This window comes from Ambystoma mexicanum, chromosome 5q, assembly GCF_040938575.1.
Source record: "Ambystoma mexicanum isolate Mex_15411 chromosome 5q, UKY_AmexF1_1, whole genome shotgun sequence".
Lineage (NCBI taxonomy): Eukaryota > Metazoa > Chordata > Amphibia > Caudata > Ambystomatidae > Ambystoma > Ambystoma mexicanum.
In genome coordinates, this window is record NC_090933.1 from 1,275,031,912 (window position 1) to 1,275,049,184 (window position 17,273).

Consider the following 17,273-nt stretch of genomic DNA (forward strand, 5'->3'; position numbering starts at 1 on the left):
CCAGACTCAGAGGACCCATCCAGCACACAGTGTGCCCTGATAGGTTCTGCCAGAAAGCTTGCTAGGTGGGAAGTGCTGGAGAGTATCTGACTTGAGGACAAAGCTGTTGCCTGCAAACACTCTCCTGAGCTTTGGGCCTTCCTCCTTGAAAGGACACGAGCCCTGCAAAGAAGCTAGGTTGAGTGTCACACAAGCATCATCCAGCGTCCATCTTTTAAGGACATTTTCGAGACAGTAGAGTCCTCGAACTGCAGCCAGCTGCACCGCGGACTGTTGTCATGCCGCAGTCACCAGTGCCATCTGAGAAGCCTCGACCAGCATTCCAGATCCACCCACCAGCAACAGAGAATGATTATTGGCCCTGAGCCGCCGCACAGTACAGACGTCTGTCCAGCCTCGCTTGCCGAACTGCCTGCCGCCTGATACCCACAGCCGTCTCCCACCACTCTGTCTCAAGGGATATGAAGCGCCCTGGAATTGCCTCAACCCGGTCGAGCACCAAGAACCTCTTCAGCAACAGGTGCATTGTGGTTCTGCCCCCCTAGTCCTTCTCCGAAGGCCCCTAGAGACAGTTACGTCCCTTTGCCCCCCCCCCCCTGGTGCTGAAACCAAATAACCTTGAACAGTAAATCGGGTTATTTTACCAACTATCCTCCTGTCAGTATCCAGAGTGCATCCCTTTACTTGGTGAACATGTCCGTCCTCTGTTCCTTTACAGGATGGTTTGTATTTTGTAGTGTGCTAGAACTGTCTGTTGTAATAATTAAGTAGATATTTGTACACAACCTTGTCTGGACAGTCCCTTTTATCATAGGTTAATAACTGTATTTTCACTGTGTTGCAACTAACCAACGATCCACGACCTTGCGGAGAAACTTGTATTCCAATCTTTTTGGATCCCTTCTGGTGTACTAGAGTTGTGGGGCTGATTGATGGTTTAGAAACTGATATTCATCCCTGGACCACTGGTGTCCTAGAAGTTGATTCATCACAGAGAGCATGTTTGTCTCTCCTTTTGTTCTGCAGGGTGGGCCATTAAGGAGACATTATGGGCACTGCGGGTTGTGGAGAGAGGAGGAGGAGGGGGGGAGGGGGGGGGAAGAGAGCTGCTTTCAGTGCTGCGCCAGCCTTTCTTAATTTATGTTCTGCAGCTGAACAAAGGGGTCGCCAGAACTAGCTAGGAAGCAATGAGTTCTATGTCCACGGTGCATTAAGGGCATTGTGGATGCTATTGTATCAAAGTTCTGTAATCACAGTCACCGCATGCACACAAAAAAAGGAACAGAACCGGCAAAAAACACACGAGAAGAGAAAATAAAGGTCCAGAATTAATTAAGTATACATGAAAACCCAAAACTCCCCCCCCCCCCCCTACACACACCAGTCCCACTTGGCAAGTACAAAACACCCCAGTGTGTTGGATGTGTGGTTAGAAAGGCGTAGGGGGACGGGTGCACATAGATGGTGGAAGGGAGATCATACAAGATTGGAGATTTCTCAAGCGCCCACCATTAGCTCCACTATTACTGTACGGGGGGTGCACACTGCTCTGAGCATTGCCCGCTTTCTAATCCAGCTGGGAAAAAATATTTACCAAAAAGAGTCTCTAGGGCGGCACGGCTGTTCTCAAAGCAGCCATGCACTCGTGAAGGTAATACTCCACCCCAGGTGCAAACCAGGAGAAGCTCACAGCCACCCTACCCTCTATTGTTTCACCGACGCACCTCTCACGCTTACTCCTGCTCACTACGGTGACAAAAAGCAACAGTCATTCAGATTTCCCAATGAAAGGCCGCCTAAAGCTACCAGAATAGGGGTTTGACCTCGCTTTGGGAAATACGTGCTCACGGCCTGGAGAAGGACGTTGGTTTCTGTTTCCTGCCAGGGGGAGGTTTACTTTTGAGTCATTATCGCATTGTTAAAACGCCCCTGTTGCAGCTGCTCCCCTTTTCACTCCTCGATCCCTGCATCGGCTCAACATTCTCGCGGTTTTGTGTTTGCCCTAAACCTTTCTTTTAAATTGTACCCCACTTGTGTCAAAGTTAATTCCAGCTTAGCCATTATTACAAACCTTTTCTGAAGTCAAACTCTATATTAATTAAATTCTGGCGCTTTTGAACGTCGGCCCATCCTCGTAACGCTCAGCATGGCCAGCTCGTGAAATATTTCTTATTTAGTCCCAATGAATATCGAAACAAAATGCCTGGCAAAAACGATGACAACATCCCGCTAAAAACGCCTACATAAAATAAATAATTACCAGCACACGTGCACTGATCTTAAAGGGATATAAATCGAGAAATTCACAGTGCACCGTCAATCCTCCCGTGCATACGCCGTTCGGCTCCCGCGAAAAACCTGCTACTTAACGCTTTAAAGCATGGGGTCATTCCATCTCCCCCCCCACCCCTCGCCCTCACCCTCACCCACGGCCGTGCTGCCGATAAAACACCACAGTTGGCGAACTGTCTCCTGCATGACACGGAGCACCTTGACAGCTATGCAGCTTAGTGGTTTTTCTAATCAGACTATTCACGCTCGTAAGAACTATTTGCTGTAGAAAATCTGCAACAGTCACTTGATTTCTGCAGGAAAGTAACGGACAATGGAAAAACTGTCATGACATGAGAAAACATTAGCGGTGTGGGCAGGGATTCGATAAAGTATTGGGCAGAAGAGCTGATTTTCAGCGGGAAATTCAGCAGAACCTCGAAGTTGAAGTCCACCATGTACTGTATGTTTTAGATAACTAAGGCCAGTGTAAAACATTTGAAAATTAAAAACGTTATGATCAACTAATAATTTCCAAATGCAACAGTTCTGATATGTCATAGCTCAAATTCTATGGGAACTCACAACGGTTTCATATTAAGAAGTATATGCATTCTTACCTCCATTGGGTATTCGTCTTCCATGCCTCGTGTAGGGTTGGTCCTCGGCAGCGATTTGTCCACTTCCGGCTGGTCCGCTTCCTCACCAGGGTCCAACCGACTTGGTGGTGGCGGGGAATGTGGCCGTTTCCGTTGCAGTGCTGGAGAGGCCCCAAGATCCGCATCCGTGCCAGTCTCTATGATCTCTCGCTCTATCAGCAGGGTGATGGTGGGTGAGGAACCGGTAAGCAGCGCTACTGCCTGATCATGCCTGGCTTCTGTCATGTCTACCCCATTGATCTAGAACAACCCGGAAACCACAGTCAGCATCTAGCAGGCCAGGCCAGGCACATGGAAACGAAGCCGACAATATTAGGCATTCACTCACACATTCCAGCCACAAATCATAAAGTCTACCTTGCCTAATTTACTTCACACCTGTGAATCAGACCAGATGCTAGGCAAAGTATGTCAATTGCCTACATGATTTGGTTTAAAACAAGAAGAAAACTATTGGCTATTCTTTGGGAGACCCGCACCTAAACCTTCTGGGTCATGATTTGCTATTGTAATATGAAGGGACTACAATGCACCGATAAATTATGGAAAAATAGGTAGAGTGACAATTCGGAAGCATAAAGCTAAAAAACAGCTGGCATCAATACGTGATTTTGGGATAAACGGGAAACTGAGCAAAGGAGAACACTGCACTAAAGCAAGATGCTGTCCCAGTGGAACAGACTTAGGTGAAACCGGTCAATTTGCCTCATTAGAGAACGAGCAAACTACAAAGTTTGATTAGGCTGTATAAAAACAGAGCAAAACATACCAAATTCAGTTGTTAGCTGCTTCATTTGAAAATTCAGCTGATTTTTCGAGAGTAGCTACAAATTATTATTTTTTAATAATACGAGAAGGGCACCAGTTCTGGTGAAATGTAGAATCTTCCATTCCAGCTAAATCACCAGAATGTCAAGCTAAGGCAAAAATTAGGTCTACTTGCCCAAATTGCACGTCTTGTGATTAATGCAAATTTGAATCTCAGATGGCCAAATGGGGACCAACACACTTTTTTGCACAGAGAGATACTTTTCAAGAAGGGATAGGCACAGTATTGTTGCAAATCGGCCAATGGACTACTGCATGATCTCACCTTCCCCACCACTATTCACAATGCATAGCCTTACCCTGTTAACATGTTGCAGGTCAAAAGTGCCTGAAGGGGAGGCAAACAAGTATGAAGCAGGCATTATTGGGGAAAGAGGAAAATTAGGGCAAGCGCTCACTGTTGAACTGCTCAGGCAGATATCTAATCACAATAATGGTGCCTTTCCCAGGTGTAGGTAACACACAGAGGTGGATCTACCATTGCAAGCTCTCGGAATACTGTGATCACAACTAGGTTTTTAGAAGGATTAATTAAAAAAGTTAAACAGTGGCCTAAATAACACTACATGCAGTGCTCCAGATACGATTTGAAAGTATTTTACTCCTCATTTTTTAAAGTTGGGTGTAAAATGATTTAAGGAGTATAAATCTATGTCCAATTAAAGTATTTTATGTTGGAGGCAGTGATTAACCCTGCCCCCAGGTCTCCAAGTTTTGGAAGAGAATGACTGACTGCACCCGTTGCAGTCAGGATTTCGTCCTAAAATGGTGACCGAGACCGTGATGGTTTCCTTACTGGACAACCTTGCGCTGCTACAGGACCGCAGAAACACCAAAGTTCTTATTCTCCTAGATCTCTTAGCGGCTTTCGATACCGTGGACCATGAGATTTTATTGACCAGGCTCAAGCAAGCAGGAATAACTGGCCCCATTCTTGCATGGTGTCGATCCTTCCTGACAGGTCGCTATCAAATGGTTTCTTTTCAAACCTGCAGTTCTTCTCGGGTGGAGATATTCTGCAGAGTCCCCAAGGCGTCAGCCCCCTCACCTCCTCTTTTTAATTTGTATGTTCAGTTATTGGCGGACCTCATCACAGAATGTGGAGTTCTTTTTATTCTAATGCGGATGATAAGCAGCTAATATTCCGGGTGGACTCCTCTCAAGCTACGCCTCCCGAGAAGCTGCAAGATTGTTTGGAGAAAGTAGGCAGCTGGATGGCGCCAACTGGCTGCAACTAAATAGCAGCAAAACTGAGGTCTTGGTGGTTGGACCCAGGAGAGGGATCACCACTGGAACTCAATACTGACCAGAGTCACTTGGTCCCTGCCTATCCCCTTGCCCCTCAGTAAAAAGCCTTGCAGTTAAACTCCTGCCTAACGGTTCGCGTGAGGCTCATATTTCGGCTATCTGCAGTGCCGGTTTTGGAAGATTGAAGGCTTTAAGGAAAATTCTTCCTCCAGAAAGCCGCACAACACTGATGACATCCACCATAATAATGGGCTCATTGGACTACTGCAATGGCATTTATCTGCGAGTCCTTCGAAATGCTGAAGCTCGATTGGCACTCAGGGTGCCTCGGCTGACTCCTTTAGCCGGTTGTAGGTCATTTGGTCGAAAACCAAATGAACCTTCGGCCATTTGATCGAGAGTCAAATGACCGAGAGTCAAATGGTCGAAAAAATGGTTGATTTTTTAAAAAAAAATTTATGGGGGGTTCCCCCCGCAACCCCCTTTTTCTATATTAATTTAGTTTTTTACCAAACAAAACAAAAAATATATAAATAAATAAAATTCGACAATTTTTTTTTCAACCATTTGACTTTCGATCAAATGGTCATTTGATCTTTTATTTTATTCGACCATTTGACTGGACACCCCTTTAGCCCTGTGACATTGTATGCACTGGCTACCGGTGGCTGCTCGTATTGAATTTAAAATTCTTTGTATTTTCCATCGAGCCGTGTACAATGTGGGCCCCCACTTTTTGAAAATTAAACTGGAAAGATACTGTCCAATGAGAAATGTGCACTCATTATCAGCTACTTAAGATTCCTAACTTTCGGCGGAAGTGTCAGGGGCCGCTCCTCAGTCCTGGCACGTAGCTTGTGGAATGCCCTTTCGCTATGCCTGAGAACATTGGTTGATTACTTTCTCTTCAGGAGAGCCCTGAAGACTCATCTGTTAAGTCTTTCTTCCTCTCTACTAGAGAATGTGGCTTTTTGAGTATTTATTTGCCTGCCCACTCCCGCTCAGCGCCTAGACGCCCTATGGGCCTTAGTTTGCACTTTATACATTTTATAATACCAAGTAAAAATATGTTTTAAATGAAATCCCTAAATCCCTTCTACCTTAGAGACCCCCCAGCTCCTTTGCTGGACTTTAGGACTTCATTTTTATTCTGAAGAGAGAGAGAGACCTTTTTACCCCACTCTCTCATGCATTATATTTGAACACTGTGTTTCTTTCGGCTTTGGAGTCTGACAATCTCCATAGGCATCATCTTTTTACATTGTGACACACAGCACCCTCAGTGCAGTGTCACAGAGAAATCCTTTGGATTTCTGCTGAGGTTTAAATACCTTTTCTTGGATACCTACTGTTTCCAAGAGTAGTAAAGTGAAATTGACTTCATTTAAATTTTCCTCTTTAAAGACCCAGTACACAGTATATTACAATAGGGTGCTGGAGGGGTTACTTCGTATCCCCTCTGGCTTGTCTAACATGTTTTTGTTAACCTTTCTACAATTAATGGCTGGGGGCTGTGGCTTACCTTTTCCTACCATTGTGTGTTTTTACCACGGGCTGCGTTCGCAGATGCAGTAAAGCACCCGTGGGTGCCCATTTTGTCAAAATGGCCCGGTCTTTTTCGCGTTTCTTGTTGGAAAGGTCCTTCGAGATTTACTCCAGGTTTGGTCCCTTTGTTTGTATCGTCTTTGGCGGGGTTCACTGGGGAAGCCTGCCTCTGGCTCCGGAGTGTCTGGCAGGGCAGGAAGCAAGTTGGTGGGGGGGTGCCCGAAACTCCCTGTGCTTAGTCTCCTCGTTATAGGCTGTGTGAGTGACAGCTAGGCTGCAAATTAATGGGAACGACTTGCATAAAAGGTGAGGTATTTTGCAAGAAAGGCAGAGTCGACCACTGGCCGAAGGAACCGAAGAAAGAAAGTGGAAGAGAAGCTTGCTGAACCTCCTAGAGCGTTGGTTTGCCTGGTGAAGCCCTGCTGCAGTGCTAAGGCTCCTATTTTGACATTGACTAGAGAAGCCTGGAAAGGACGACTTCTCCCCTTGGGTTGGTGGGACCAATCGACCCCAAGACAAACTCGACTGAAACCCCTCTCTCTGCTGGCTGTACTTCCATTCCTGCTGCAGGAACCGAGTGCCAGGGGACAGGAACACCAGAATTGAGTGCATCGTTTTTAAGCCGGACCCGAACTCCAGGAAGATCCTCCCTCAAAACAGGGCTGACCAAGCCTGAGCCACCTCAATAGAGTGCTGGACCTCAGAAGCAAGGAAGTCCACAATGTGTCCAAGAACCGCAGTGGTGCGATTTGTGAGTAGCCGAAATAGCGAAGTGCTGCTGACCTGAATAGCGCCCATTGCTGCCGCCGACCTTTAAATTGTAGTGCAGGAGTCCCCCGACTTCCTCCCTCTTGTCCCCACAACTGAGGCCCAGGAACAACAGGATATGCAGGAACTACAACAGGAACAGAAGCCAGCTGGAACCATTTCTTCAGACCTAAGGTCCTGTGAATTAAGGGGCACTTGCCTCTTGTTGTGTGTAGCTTGCTTGCTCTGACTGGAGACTTGCATTTGCTGCCCTTTGCAGAGTTGCTTGCAGCTTTGCTCTTCACAAGCCTCCCAGTTTGTGGCTCAAAAGTGATTTCTTCTTACAACAAAACTCTTTAACATTGTGCAAGACCTTTACCTACCTTCAAGAAGTGCCTCAGCTCCCCTATACTTTGCTCAATTGACATTGGCTGTCCTAGCTCCCCGAAGACTCTAACCTCTGACTGTGTTTAACCGTCTCCCTCCAAGAAGTCATACATACTTTACTTGTATAGCTGGGAAAGGGTTAATCTACGTTGCATTGGGGGGGGTTCAAAAGTGCTTACCCGTTTGAGAAACTTGTTAACCATTGTTTCCTTCCCTAACCTGTTCCTTTTTGCTACAACTTCAGTATTACCATTTCAGTGTAAAAAGGGATATATTAATGCCCACAGTGTCCTAGCTATTGAAGTCAACTCAGCGTGTAGGAAATCTGTGTGGCATCCCAAAAGGGCCTCTACTTACTTTATTGAACTGAAGGAGTATGTGAAGTATATTTTTATTGTTGCCAATTGTACTCTTATAAAGAAGGCTTATTTTAAAACAGACTTACATTAATAAATCATTATTTTAATCAAGAAACCTGGAGTATAAGTGTTATTTGAATACTTGTCACTGTGAAACTATGTTCCAACCCTACAACTCACACTGACCCCTCTAGAGATAAGCCAGGCTGCTCAGTCACTCTACCACAACCGTGTAGTATATGCTTATAGCAAAGGCTGGGTTAACTATTTCCAAGAGGACAAGGCTGGTGTAGTCTCCCACAAGGATACTACATACAATCTTGCCTAACAGATTTCATAGCATTTTTGTTTCTTTGCACCTAGTTCTTCATGTACTTTAAAAGATGCATGTTTACTTCTTCCAATCAGGAAGTTAAAATAGTAGTTTCCTCCTGTGATACTACATGCACGACTTGTCCAAACAAATCCATGGAGCTGTGAGGGTTAACGCAGAGGCATAGGATTCTACATGTCTTTTCCCCATTTTTTGTTGGGAGTATTTGCCAATTTTTAGGGAGTTAAAAAGTGTCCTAAGCACCCCTTATATGTAGGGCTGACTACACGTGTACCAGAACCTCTGCTATAAAGTAGTAGATTGTCTCAACCCAATCTCCACAACTCCTACATCCTTTTACTTTGTAAACCTATGCTCGTACCAACACAAGGTCCCCAACATACCCCCCACAAACATTCACAACTTGCAGTTGCATAACGCCATGGATTCCACTGAACCACCAGCCTCACTATAAAATGAAACACTATCAGATTATGCTGATATTGAAAGTGCACCATGGTGCACAATACCTTGTGGGGTGTTAAATGCATACGTATGGAGAACTAACCCCTAGGACAGAACATCACATTTTTTAATGACACCAACAAAAGTGAATAGAAATGAAAGATCGCTAAGAGTGCAAGGTGCGTACTTAAAGCAAGGTCCAAAAGACACTAGACAACATCCTCCAACTAAAGGGGGACCACTAAGCGACAGCGAGACCTGTTACAAGTACTCCCACCGGGTACACTTGGTTTTAATCATCAGTAATTCGGCTAGTCACTAGCATGCAGAAAACAAAAAGAGCAGACAAAGGCAGCTGCCTTCATCGTCATTCTGGAAATTACAGGCACAAGCACTAACACCTTTAAGCTGAACATGCAGGTGGGCTCAGTTAATAGTAACTGCCACCAGACAAGTAAAAGGATGCTCAAATATCTTGGTATCCTTCAATGTAAGGAAGGCCACCACCAGAATGAAAAGGGGGAATGACTATTGAAAGGTCTCCTGCATTTCATCAGCTACGTCTGTGGGAGCAGCGACTGGTTAATAGGATGTCTCCGAGGTCAACCTTACATCATCTTGGATGTACAACATCTGCACACAACCAGTCCACCTATGCGCTCAGCAGCGAGACCTAGGCTGACAGAAAAAGGAGCCACAAAGTGAACCTCGTAGACTTGCAGTTTGAGCCGGGTTTGGCCTTTGCCTGCAGCCATTCATGGAAGAGAAACCAATAACACTGCTTAAAGGCAGCAACAAACAAAGGAGAGACAGAAAGCCAGCATCGACAAGGCAGTATCCACTCTTACCATTAGCAGTTGTAATGGTAACGCATGTTGCTACCATGACAGCTAATTTACAACTACCACCATCACCATCAGCTGCTGGCATGTGAACGCAGTTAATTATGAAAGTGCAGAGTAATGAATGGAGAGGACAAGGGGAGGATGCATGAGGCTTATTGGCGAACCGATGCAAAGAGATTCTGATGTGTCAAATGAAAGGCACATCCGGTTCTAAAATAATACTAGGCAAGAACGCTATTAAAGCATCACCTTTGTCTGAAGGGAGCAGAAAGGTACAGCAAAGAGGAAAGTTAGGCAGCACAGAAGGATCAAACGTTTTGTGGCAAACTCACCAATGGCAACCAGAAACATTACACTGGACCAAGTGCACAGGCACCAAACCACAATAGCTGGGAAGGACTCGAATAAATGCTAAAAAAAATAAACGATTTCACCATTTGCACATTTAGCAGAAGGGCTCGGGCAAATGCTGCATTAACTCTACCAAGCCATCCACATTTCTTTAATGTCTCTATTTGGGCCTTAAAAATCAGCAAACACAAGCATGCAAAAATATCCTAGGCACATAGACATTCAAGCACAGCACTGTGTATGCACACCACACACTTCAGCAGTTACCTTGAAGGGCTTTAGCCAGCGTCACAGGAAACATGAGAAGGGCAAGGAAGAGTAAGAAAGGTTAGCGACCCACAGGACAACATGCAGCTGAAAATACTTACCGACATGACCCGGTCCCCCACGTTCAGGGCACCGTCCTTGTGAGCCGCTCCACCCTCTGCTATCCGTGATATGAAGATTCCCTGTCAAGGACAGAAACAACTCGTTGTCAAATTCATTAGACCATTAACAAGCACTCAAAGGAGCGTGCATGCCTATGTGAGCAGAACTTGAGAGATATGGGTGAAATAGCTCCGTGGAAAATTGTACCTGCAGTTGAGGCCCAAGGATACACATATTACACCAACAAGAGTTCCCTTTAACTCATTTCCCTTCAGGATGTATGAAAAAGCTTAGGAAGCCACCAGGCTGCAACCTTCAGAGATGCTGACTAACAAGCACCTTGTTTTGTACGAAAGGATACAACTTCTTTAATGCTCCCTACCACGGTTTCCATAGTTTCATAGCACTGCAAATGATTATTTCTCCATTCAATTTGAGATCTCGGAAAGATGGCAGCGTTGTTAATTCCACTGACATTCAAACCAGTCACCTTCAGGTCACATTCACCAAACAGAAGTGAGTGCTCAAGTCAAAGAGCTATCTGGTTCGCGTCAGAACAAAATATACATTTCTAGCCCTACCCTGTAGCATCGTGAAGAGACTGCAGTCAAACGCCTATGACCTTTGTACAGCCGCACACAAAACCTTTTCCTTCTTACTTCTCTGTGCAGCATGAATAATACCTTGTTCCTCAAAAGGTAGGACCCTAGCCTAAACTAGGTGCTGCTAAATTGGAAAATATCCCAGTCACCAGAATTTCAAGCCAAGCCCAGAGCATGACCACACATGGGGCACCTGATTCGGAATAAAAGGAAGCGCTAGAGCGTGATCTACACGCCCTTGGACGGTACATAGGAGAGGGTATGCTACGCTAGGGCTCATCAAGCCCATCATACTCGGTTTACACACCTTTCTGCAGGTCAAGACTCAACAAGCACAGCTTATGCTCTTGCTCCGCATTAGGGGGCGCTCAGAACACCTGGAATAGAAGGAGGCAGCGTCCTGCTGATTGAGGCAGAATCGCCAGGAAAGGCCCTCATGAAACCAGCACCAGTTTAGTTGCTGCATTTACCCATCAGAATATTTGGACAGATTCATGAAAAGCGCTTCAAAGATTGACACGGTTGTGGTGACACGGACTAGACCGGTAAGCGGTGCCCAGACACAGGAAGAACCAAGAGCCACACAGCTCAGTCTATTAAATTTAATGCATAAGCTGGCAAGTGCATAGCGGGTGCTTGCATGGTCTCAATTTTACAGAGGTACAACCTCGACTCAAAGACGATGGAGAAAAATCAACTATCCAGGCCAAAAGATGTAGCCAAGAAATCTGCAGAGCACAGGCAACATTCAAGATTATTGCTTAGTATCCAGGCTGAGAAACATTTCAGTTAGTTCCAGGGTTCTGGATCATAGGCAAAGGACACACACATGGCTGAATCTGAAGACGATCCCTTCTGATTTATTAGGGATCAACTTTAAAAATACAGTCAGAGATTGATGAAAAAAAACAAAGTGCTGTGAGTGTTTATTCAGATTAAAAGGCAAGTATCATCAGATCAATTAGATGATTAAGACAGAGCGTTGGGGATCATCGCATGCAGGAGCTGCAGGTTGGGGCGGCAAAGCCGCCTTTATGATGCTTAGACTGGGAGTGGCGAATAGACAAATATGAAGTGATCCAGCAGAAGGTTTTGTCTTTCAATCAGGCTCGCTTATTGTTGAAAAATAAATTATAAGTTACTCACCGTAATGACTAACCTACTCTTAAACCCTTTGCTCCATACTGCATCGGCGACCCTTCCAAGGGACGGGAGGCATAACCTTTTTCACCAGAAAAAAAACGTCTTCCCTTTAAATTTAGAGGCGCGCAGGGGTACAGCACTGGGAGCATGTGCTGGCCTGACTCTGCCCTCTGGCAGACCTCAGTCCCCATTGACACGTCTACAATAGATTTAACATTGCCTAATGACACTGGTATTATTGGGGGGGGGTGGTGGGACATATGGAGGAAAGGGGACTAAGGACCAAGTACGTTAGTTACTACGCTGAGTAACTTATAATTACTCTTACGTCCTGTCCCCTTTCCTCCATACTGCATGGTCGATTACAACTGAATGTAGCCCCAAGGGTGGAGAGGAGACCCTCCTTAAGCAAATAGGTTCCTGAGAACCGCCTGTCCGAAAGCCGCATCAGATCTAGAGCTGGCATCCAGACAGTAATGTTTGCAGAAAGCCGAGGGAGTGGCCCAAGTGGCCGCCCTGCTTATATATGACTTGCCAAGGGACATGGCGCTGGAATGCAACGGCCGTTGCCCTGCTTATACATGAATTGCCAAGGGACATGGCGCTAGAATGCAATGGCCGTTGCCTTGGCCCTGACTGCGTGGGCATGCATGTTCGCCGGAAGCAGCTTGTGCTGGCACTTGTATGCTTCTTTGATGGCCAAGACCATCCAGTGGGATATGGAGGCCTTGGAGGCCTGATCGCCTGGTCTTGAGCCTCCGAAAGTGACAAACAGGGGGTCTGATTTGCAGAAGCCCTTGGTCCTGTCCAAGTAGAATTTCAGGGAACATCTGACATCCAGGCAGTGCAGCACTCTGTGCTTCGTCCTTAGGATCAGCAAAGAACGAAGGAAGGACTATTTCCTCATTCAAATGGAAAGCAGACGGCACCTTGGGCAGAAATGCTGGGTGTGTACGCAGGACTACTTTGTCCCTGTGAAAGGTAATATATGGTTCCGAGGCAACCAGCGCCTCGATTTTGCGGACTCTACGAGCCGATGCCGACTAGTAAGGCTGTTTTGATGGGGACCAGCCTGATGTCGGAGGACGCCACTGGCTCAAACGGTTTGTGCGCAAGGGCAACCAAGACTATGTTAAGGTCCCACACAGGGTACGGCCTCTTGATGGGCAGGTAGAGCCTTGTGAGCCCCATCAAATGTTTGATAGGATTGGAGGAGGAGAAGATCCCCTCCTCAGAGTTCCTGTAAGCTCTGATGGCTGCTAGGTATGTACGGCAGGTGTCCACCTGCACACCAGAGTACGTCGTCCAAAGTACATGCCAGAGGGTCGATTTCTTTGGAGTCTGGCCAGTGGCAGAACCTGGTCCATTTACTTTTATACTGGTCCCTGGTACCCTTACTCCTTATGCATGGTATGATTTCCAGATTAGCCTGGGAGAGGCTGAGGTGCCGCAGCGTTACCTGCTCACGCACCACGCTGCGAGGGCTAGTTTGAGGCACAGGGTGGATGACCATGCCCCCCTGCTGAGCCGGAAGATGTGCTGGGCCTGTCGGGAGGTGAATCGGAGGCATCTCCGAAAACCATGGCCTGGCCAGCCACCATGGAGCTATTAGAATGATGTTGAGCTGGCGAGACTCCTTGATCTTGCAAATCGTTGTGAATCAGCGAAGTGGGCTTGAAGCCGAAATGCGTCGCCCAGGGAGCTGGGGCCCTGTCCCTGCCAGGAGGCGAACTGAGGGCACTTCTTGTTGTGCCAGGTGGCAAAGATCCACCTGGGGATGACCCCTTCTGTTGAAGATCTCCTGACTAACGAGGTCGTTTAGCTGCCACTCTTAATTGTCCGCTCCCAACCTGCTGAGCATGTCCGCCTCCAGGTTGGATTCCCCCGGGAGGTGGACTGCCGTGAGGTAGACGTCGTTTTCCAGGGCCCACTCCAACATGCTGATAGCCAGTCGTCAAGGTATGGGTAGATGTGGAGGCCCTGCGCTCCGAGGGCAGCCACCGTATTGATGAGCCTGGTAAAGAACCTGGGGGCCGAATTGAGGCCAAAAGGAAGGACCTTGTATTGGAAATGTTAGCCCATGATCCTGAACCGTAGGAAAGAACGATGGGGCTGCCAAACCGGGCCGTGTAGGTATGCGTCCTTCAGATCCAGGGAGTACATCCAGTCTCCCTTTCACAATGTCTCGGCTATAAAAGCTGGAGTAACCATCTTGAATTTTTGTAGGGGTAAGGAGAGATTGAGGGTGGAACGGTCCAGCACAACTCTCAGGCCCGCCTGGTTGTTCTTCTGAATGGTGAAAAATCCTGCAGTAAAAGCCCAGGCCTCAGTGGGTCTTCCTTCCCTGCCTGGCTCTCTACGAGTGACCGTATCTCCGCCAGAAGAGTTGTTGTCCCAATTTGAGGGAGTGAAGGGGAAGAGGGAGGAGAGACTGGGATGGGTAGGCGGTACCCCGTGGATGCTACGGAGAGGATCCAGGGGTCCATGAAATTCTGGTGCCAGAAATGTGCATGGAGAGCAAGCCTGCCTCCCATTGGAGACACGTGGACCCGGAGGGGCGTGTTATGCCTTCTTTCCCTCAGAGGCTGTCGCGGAGGAGGGGGACTGGAAAAACCCCTTACTCCCCCCCCCCCACCCCCTTATTGTTGCTTGCGCCGGTTCTGAGACGGCAATCGGTCAGGCTGCCTGGATCTCTGTTCCTGGAAGCCACGGAACTCTCCATATGTAGCACCCCTCCCCCCCGTCAAGCGCTGCTGTAACTGGGTGTACGACTTGGGCGTGGTCTTTGTCAAGATGGATAAAGTCTTGGCTGTTTGGGAGGTGTTTTTCTTCTTGTCCAGCTCTTAGTCTGTGGTGGAGTGGAAGACCCCCCCACCCCCCCCTTTCGGACGGCAGATCTAATATGCATTCCTGGACATCTGGGTTGAATTTTGCTGCCCTGAGCCAGGCTGTCCTTCTCATGTCCGTGGCGATACAGATGGCACAGCCAAAGGTGTCAATATAGGCCAAAGTGGATTCGATGAGGCCCAGCACCACCAGCTTGGCCTCAGCCAGTCCCGCCTTGAAACAGGATTGGCTTTGCTAATTTTCCTTTGGTTAGCGGCTGCCAGCATGGCATCGGCCTTCGCCTGACAAAGATGTAAGGACGCTTTGGCATACAGCTTCTTCCCGTATGCCTCCAAGATCTTCTCCTCCTTGCCTAGTAGCGTCACTGCTGTGGAGGTTGAGTATAGTGATGCCGGAGCGATCACTGAGGTTTGTGGCTTAGGATGGGCCGATGGCAAGAGTGTATCCCCCTCCATCTGCCTGTACTTGAAGGCCAGGTGTCAATTGACCGGCTGGACAGAGTGGGGCTTGAGCCAACCCTTCTTGACCAGGTAGACTAAATCAGTTTGCAGTGGAATCCCCGTTTTGGCAGAGGGGCGTTGCGCGAGGAACCCCCTCTGTCGGCTGCTCAACCTCAGGTTGGGATAGGCCCAGGTACTCCGCCAGCCCTGCAAGACGTTCGTGGAAGGCACTGGCTGAGGATGGCATGTCAGGATCCTCCTCCTCATCCGTATCCTGTGGATCAGGAGGATCCTGTGGAGGTGGAGTAGTAGCTGGAGGCTGGGTTACGGGGACCGAGGCCAGAGGCTGGTACGAAACCGCCTGAGGAATCGGCTGGGGAGCCTGAAGCAGCGACTGCACCGTGGCCGGGAGCACTGGCTGAGGAGCTTGTGGTGCCGGTAGCATTGTAAGGAGGACCTCCCCGATAGCGTCCTTGAGGATATTCCCCATCTGAGGTGACTTCATGAGCCTGAGGAACCTCTCAAAGAATCCCTCCTCACTGGCCAGAGAGGTGGTAGGGGTTACTGACGCGATAGCTGGGGGCTGCTGGAAGCAGTGGGAAACTGCCCTGAAGGATGTAGGCCATCGACCTGGACACTCGTTCTTCGCCGAACTCCTGGAAAGGCGTCAGACAGGTGCCTCAATCTGGCGCAGTGGCCATCTTGTCGAGCTGACTGCAACGTACCTGCGACGTGTTGCTCGGCTCGCTAGGCCCACCCTCCTCCAAGATTCTTGCGTGTGGATCACGAGGTCTACCCTACTCCTCGGGCCTAGACCCGGTAGGTGTGACGCCCTCGACCCGGGAGTTGGCTGAGCTGCGTTTAGGTTCCCCCTCGGACGTATTGCCGGTACTAAGGCGTAGCCTCTCGGCCATACTGCTGGTACAAGGGCGGAGCCCCTCGGATGACAATCCGGTACAAGAACCTTCCGGTCCATCAACACTGACACCGGGAGAATCCAGGGATCCCTCGGCCCCAAGGCCGGTAGCTGCAGCAGCCTCGGTGCACATGCTGTTACAAAGGCCTGATCTGTCCCTCCCGCGTGGGAGAGTCCTTGGGAAGGAGTCTCCCTTGCGGGGTGCGATGGAAAAAAGCAAGCCCACCTTGGGCCTGGCTCAGTGTTTCACAAAGTTCTTGAGGTCCTCTGGAGGCAATTTCTGGAAGAGCTCCCTCCACCTGGCTAGTCTGTTCTTCAGCGATTTCGATGACAGCGTGTTGCACGCTGTACAAGCTTGCCAACCGTGGTCTGGGCCAAGGCAACGTAGGCAGAAGGTGTGGGGGTCTGAAGTTGGGAAGAGCCTGTTGCAGGATGAACACCTGCTGAAACCTGTGGAAGTCGGCATGCACCAGAGAGGAGTGTGACGCCTGAGGACTGAGTACCTGAATGATAAAAAAGACAAAGACGACGTATCAGCATGTGGAATTACATGGCCGAAGCCAAACCCAGGAATGCTGATGAATTCAGCCCATTCCCATCGACGCGGAAAAGGGGACCGAGGTGTGGCACCGGAGGGTGGAATCAGGGCAGCGTATGCTCCCAGGGCCGCACCCCCGCTCGCCTATACATTTGAAGGGGAAGGTTTTTTCTGGTGAAAAAGGTTTGGAAGGGACGCCCATGCCGTATGGAGGAAAGGGGACGGGACGTAAGAGTAAGACCATATCTGCACGGCCAGGCCTGCAAGGCCAGTCTTGGAGAGGACGCCCTTGCAGAACCCTCAAGCCTAGCATCTGTACCACACAGAGGCAAGAGTAAGATCTGTCCAACAAGGGATAGGTCGGCTGTGCAAAAGCGTGGACGCCTGCAACTGCTGGGTA

At 48.4% G+C, this 17,273-nt stretch overlaps 1 protein-coding gene across 27 annotated transcripts in view; it reads right to left on the reverse strand.

Annotated features, from left to right (window-relative positions):
- The window catches only part of SCRIB (scribble planar cell polarity protein), a 1,329,907-nt gene that overhangs the window by 539,943 nt on the left and 772,691 nt on the right, over positions 1–17,273 (reverse strand). For all 27 annotated transcript variants that reach the window (XR_011278687.1, XM_069621824.1, XM_069621823.1 and 24 more), the window contains 2 exons: positions 10,387–10,467; positions 2,892–3,170 (listed from right to left, as the gene is read on the reverse strand). Coding sequence is in view for 26 of the 27 variants with exons in the window: in XM_069621824.1 (XP_069477925.1) it covers positions 2,892–3,170; positions 10,387–10,467 (360 nt within the window). In the remaining variant the exon portion in view is untranslated. The remainder of the gene's footprint in view (positions 1–2,891; positions 3,171–10,386; positions 10,468–17,273) is intronic.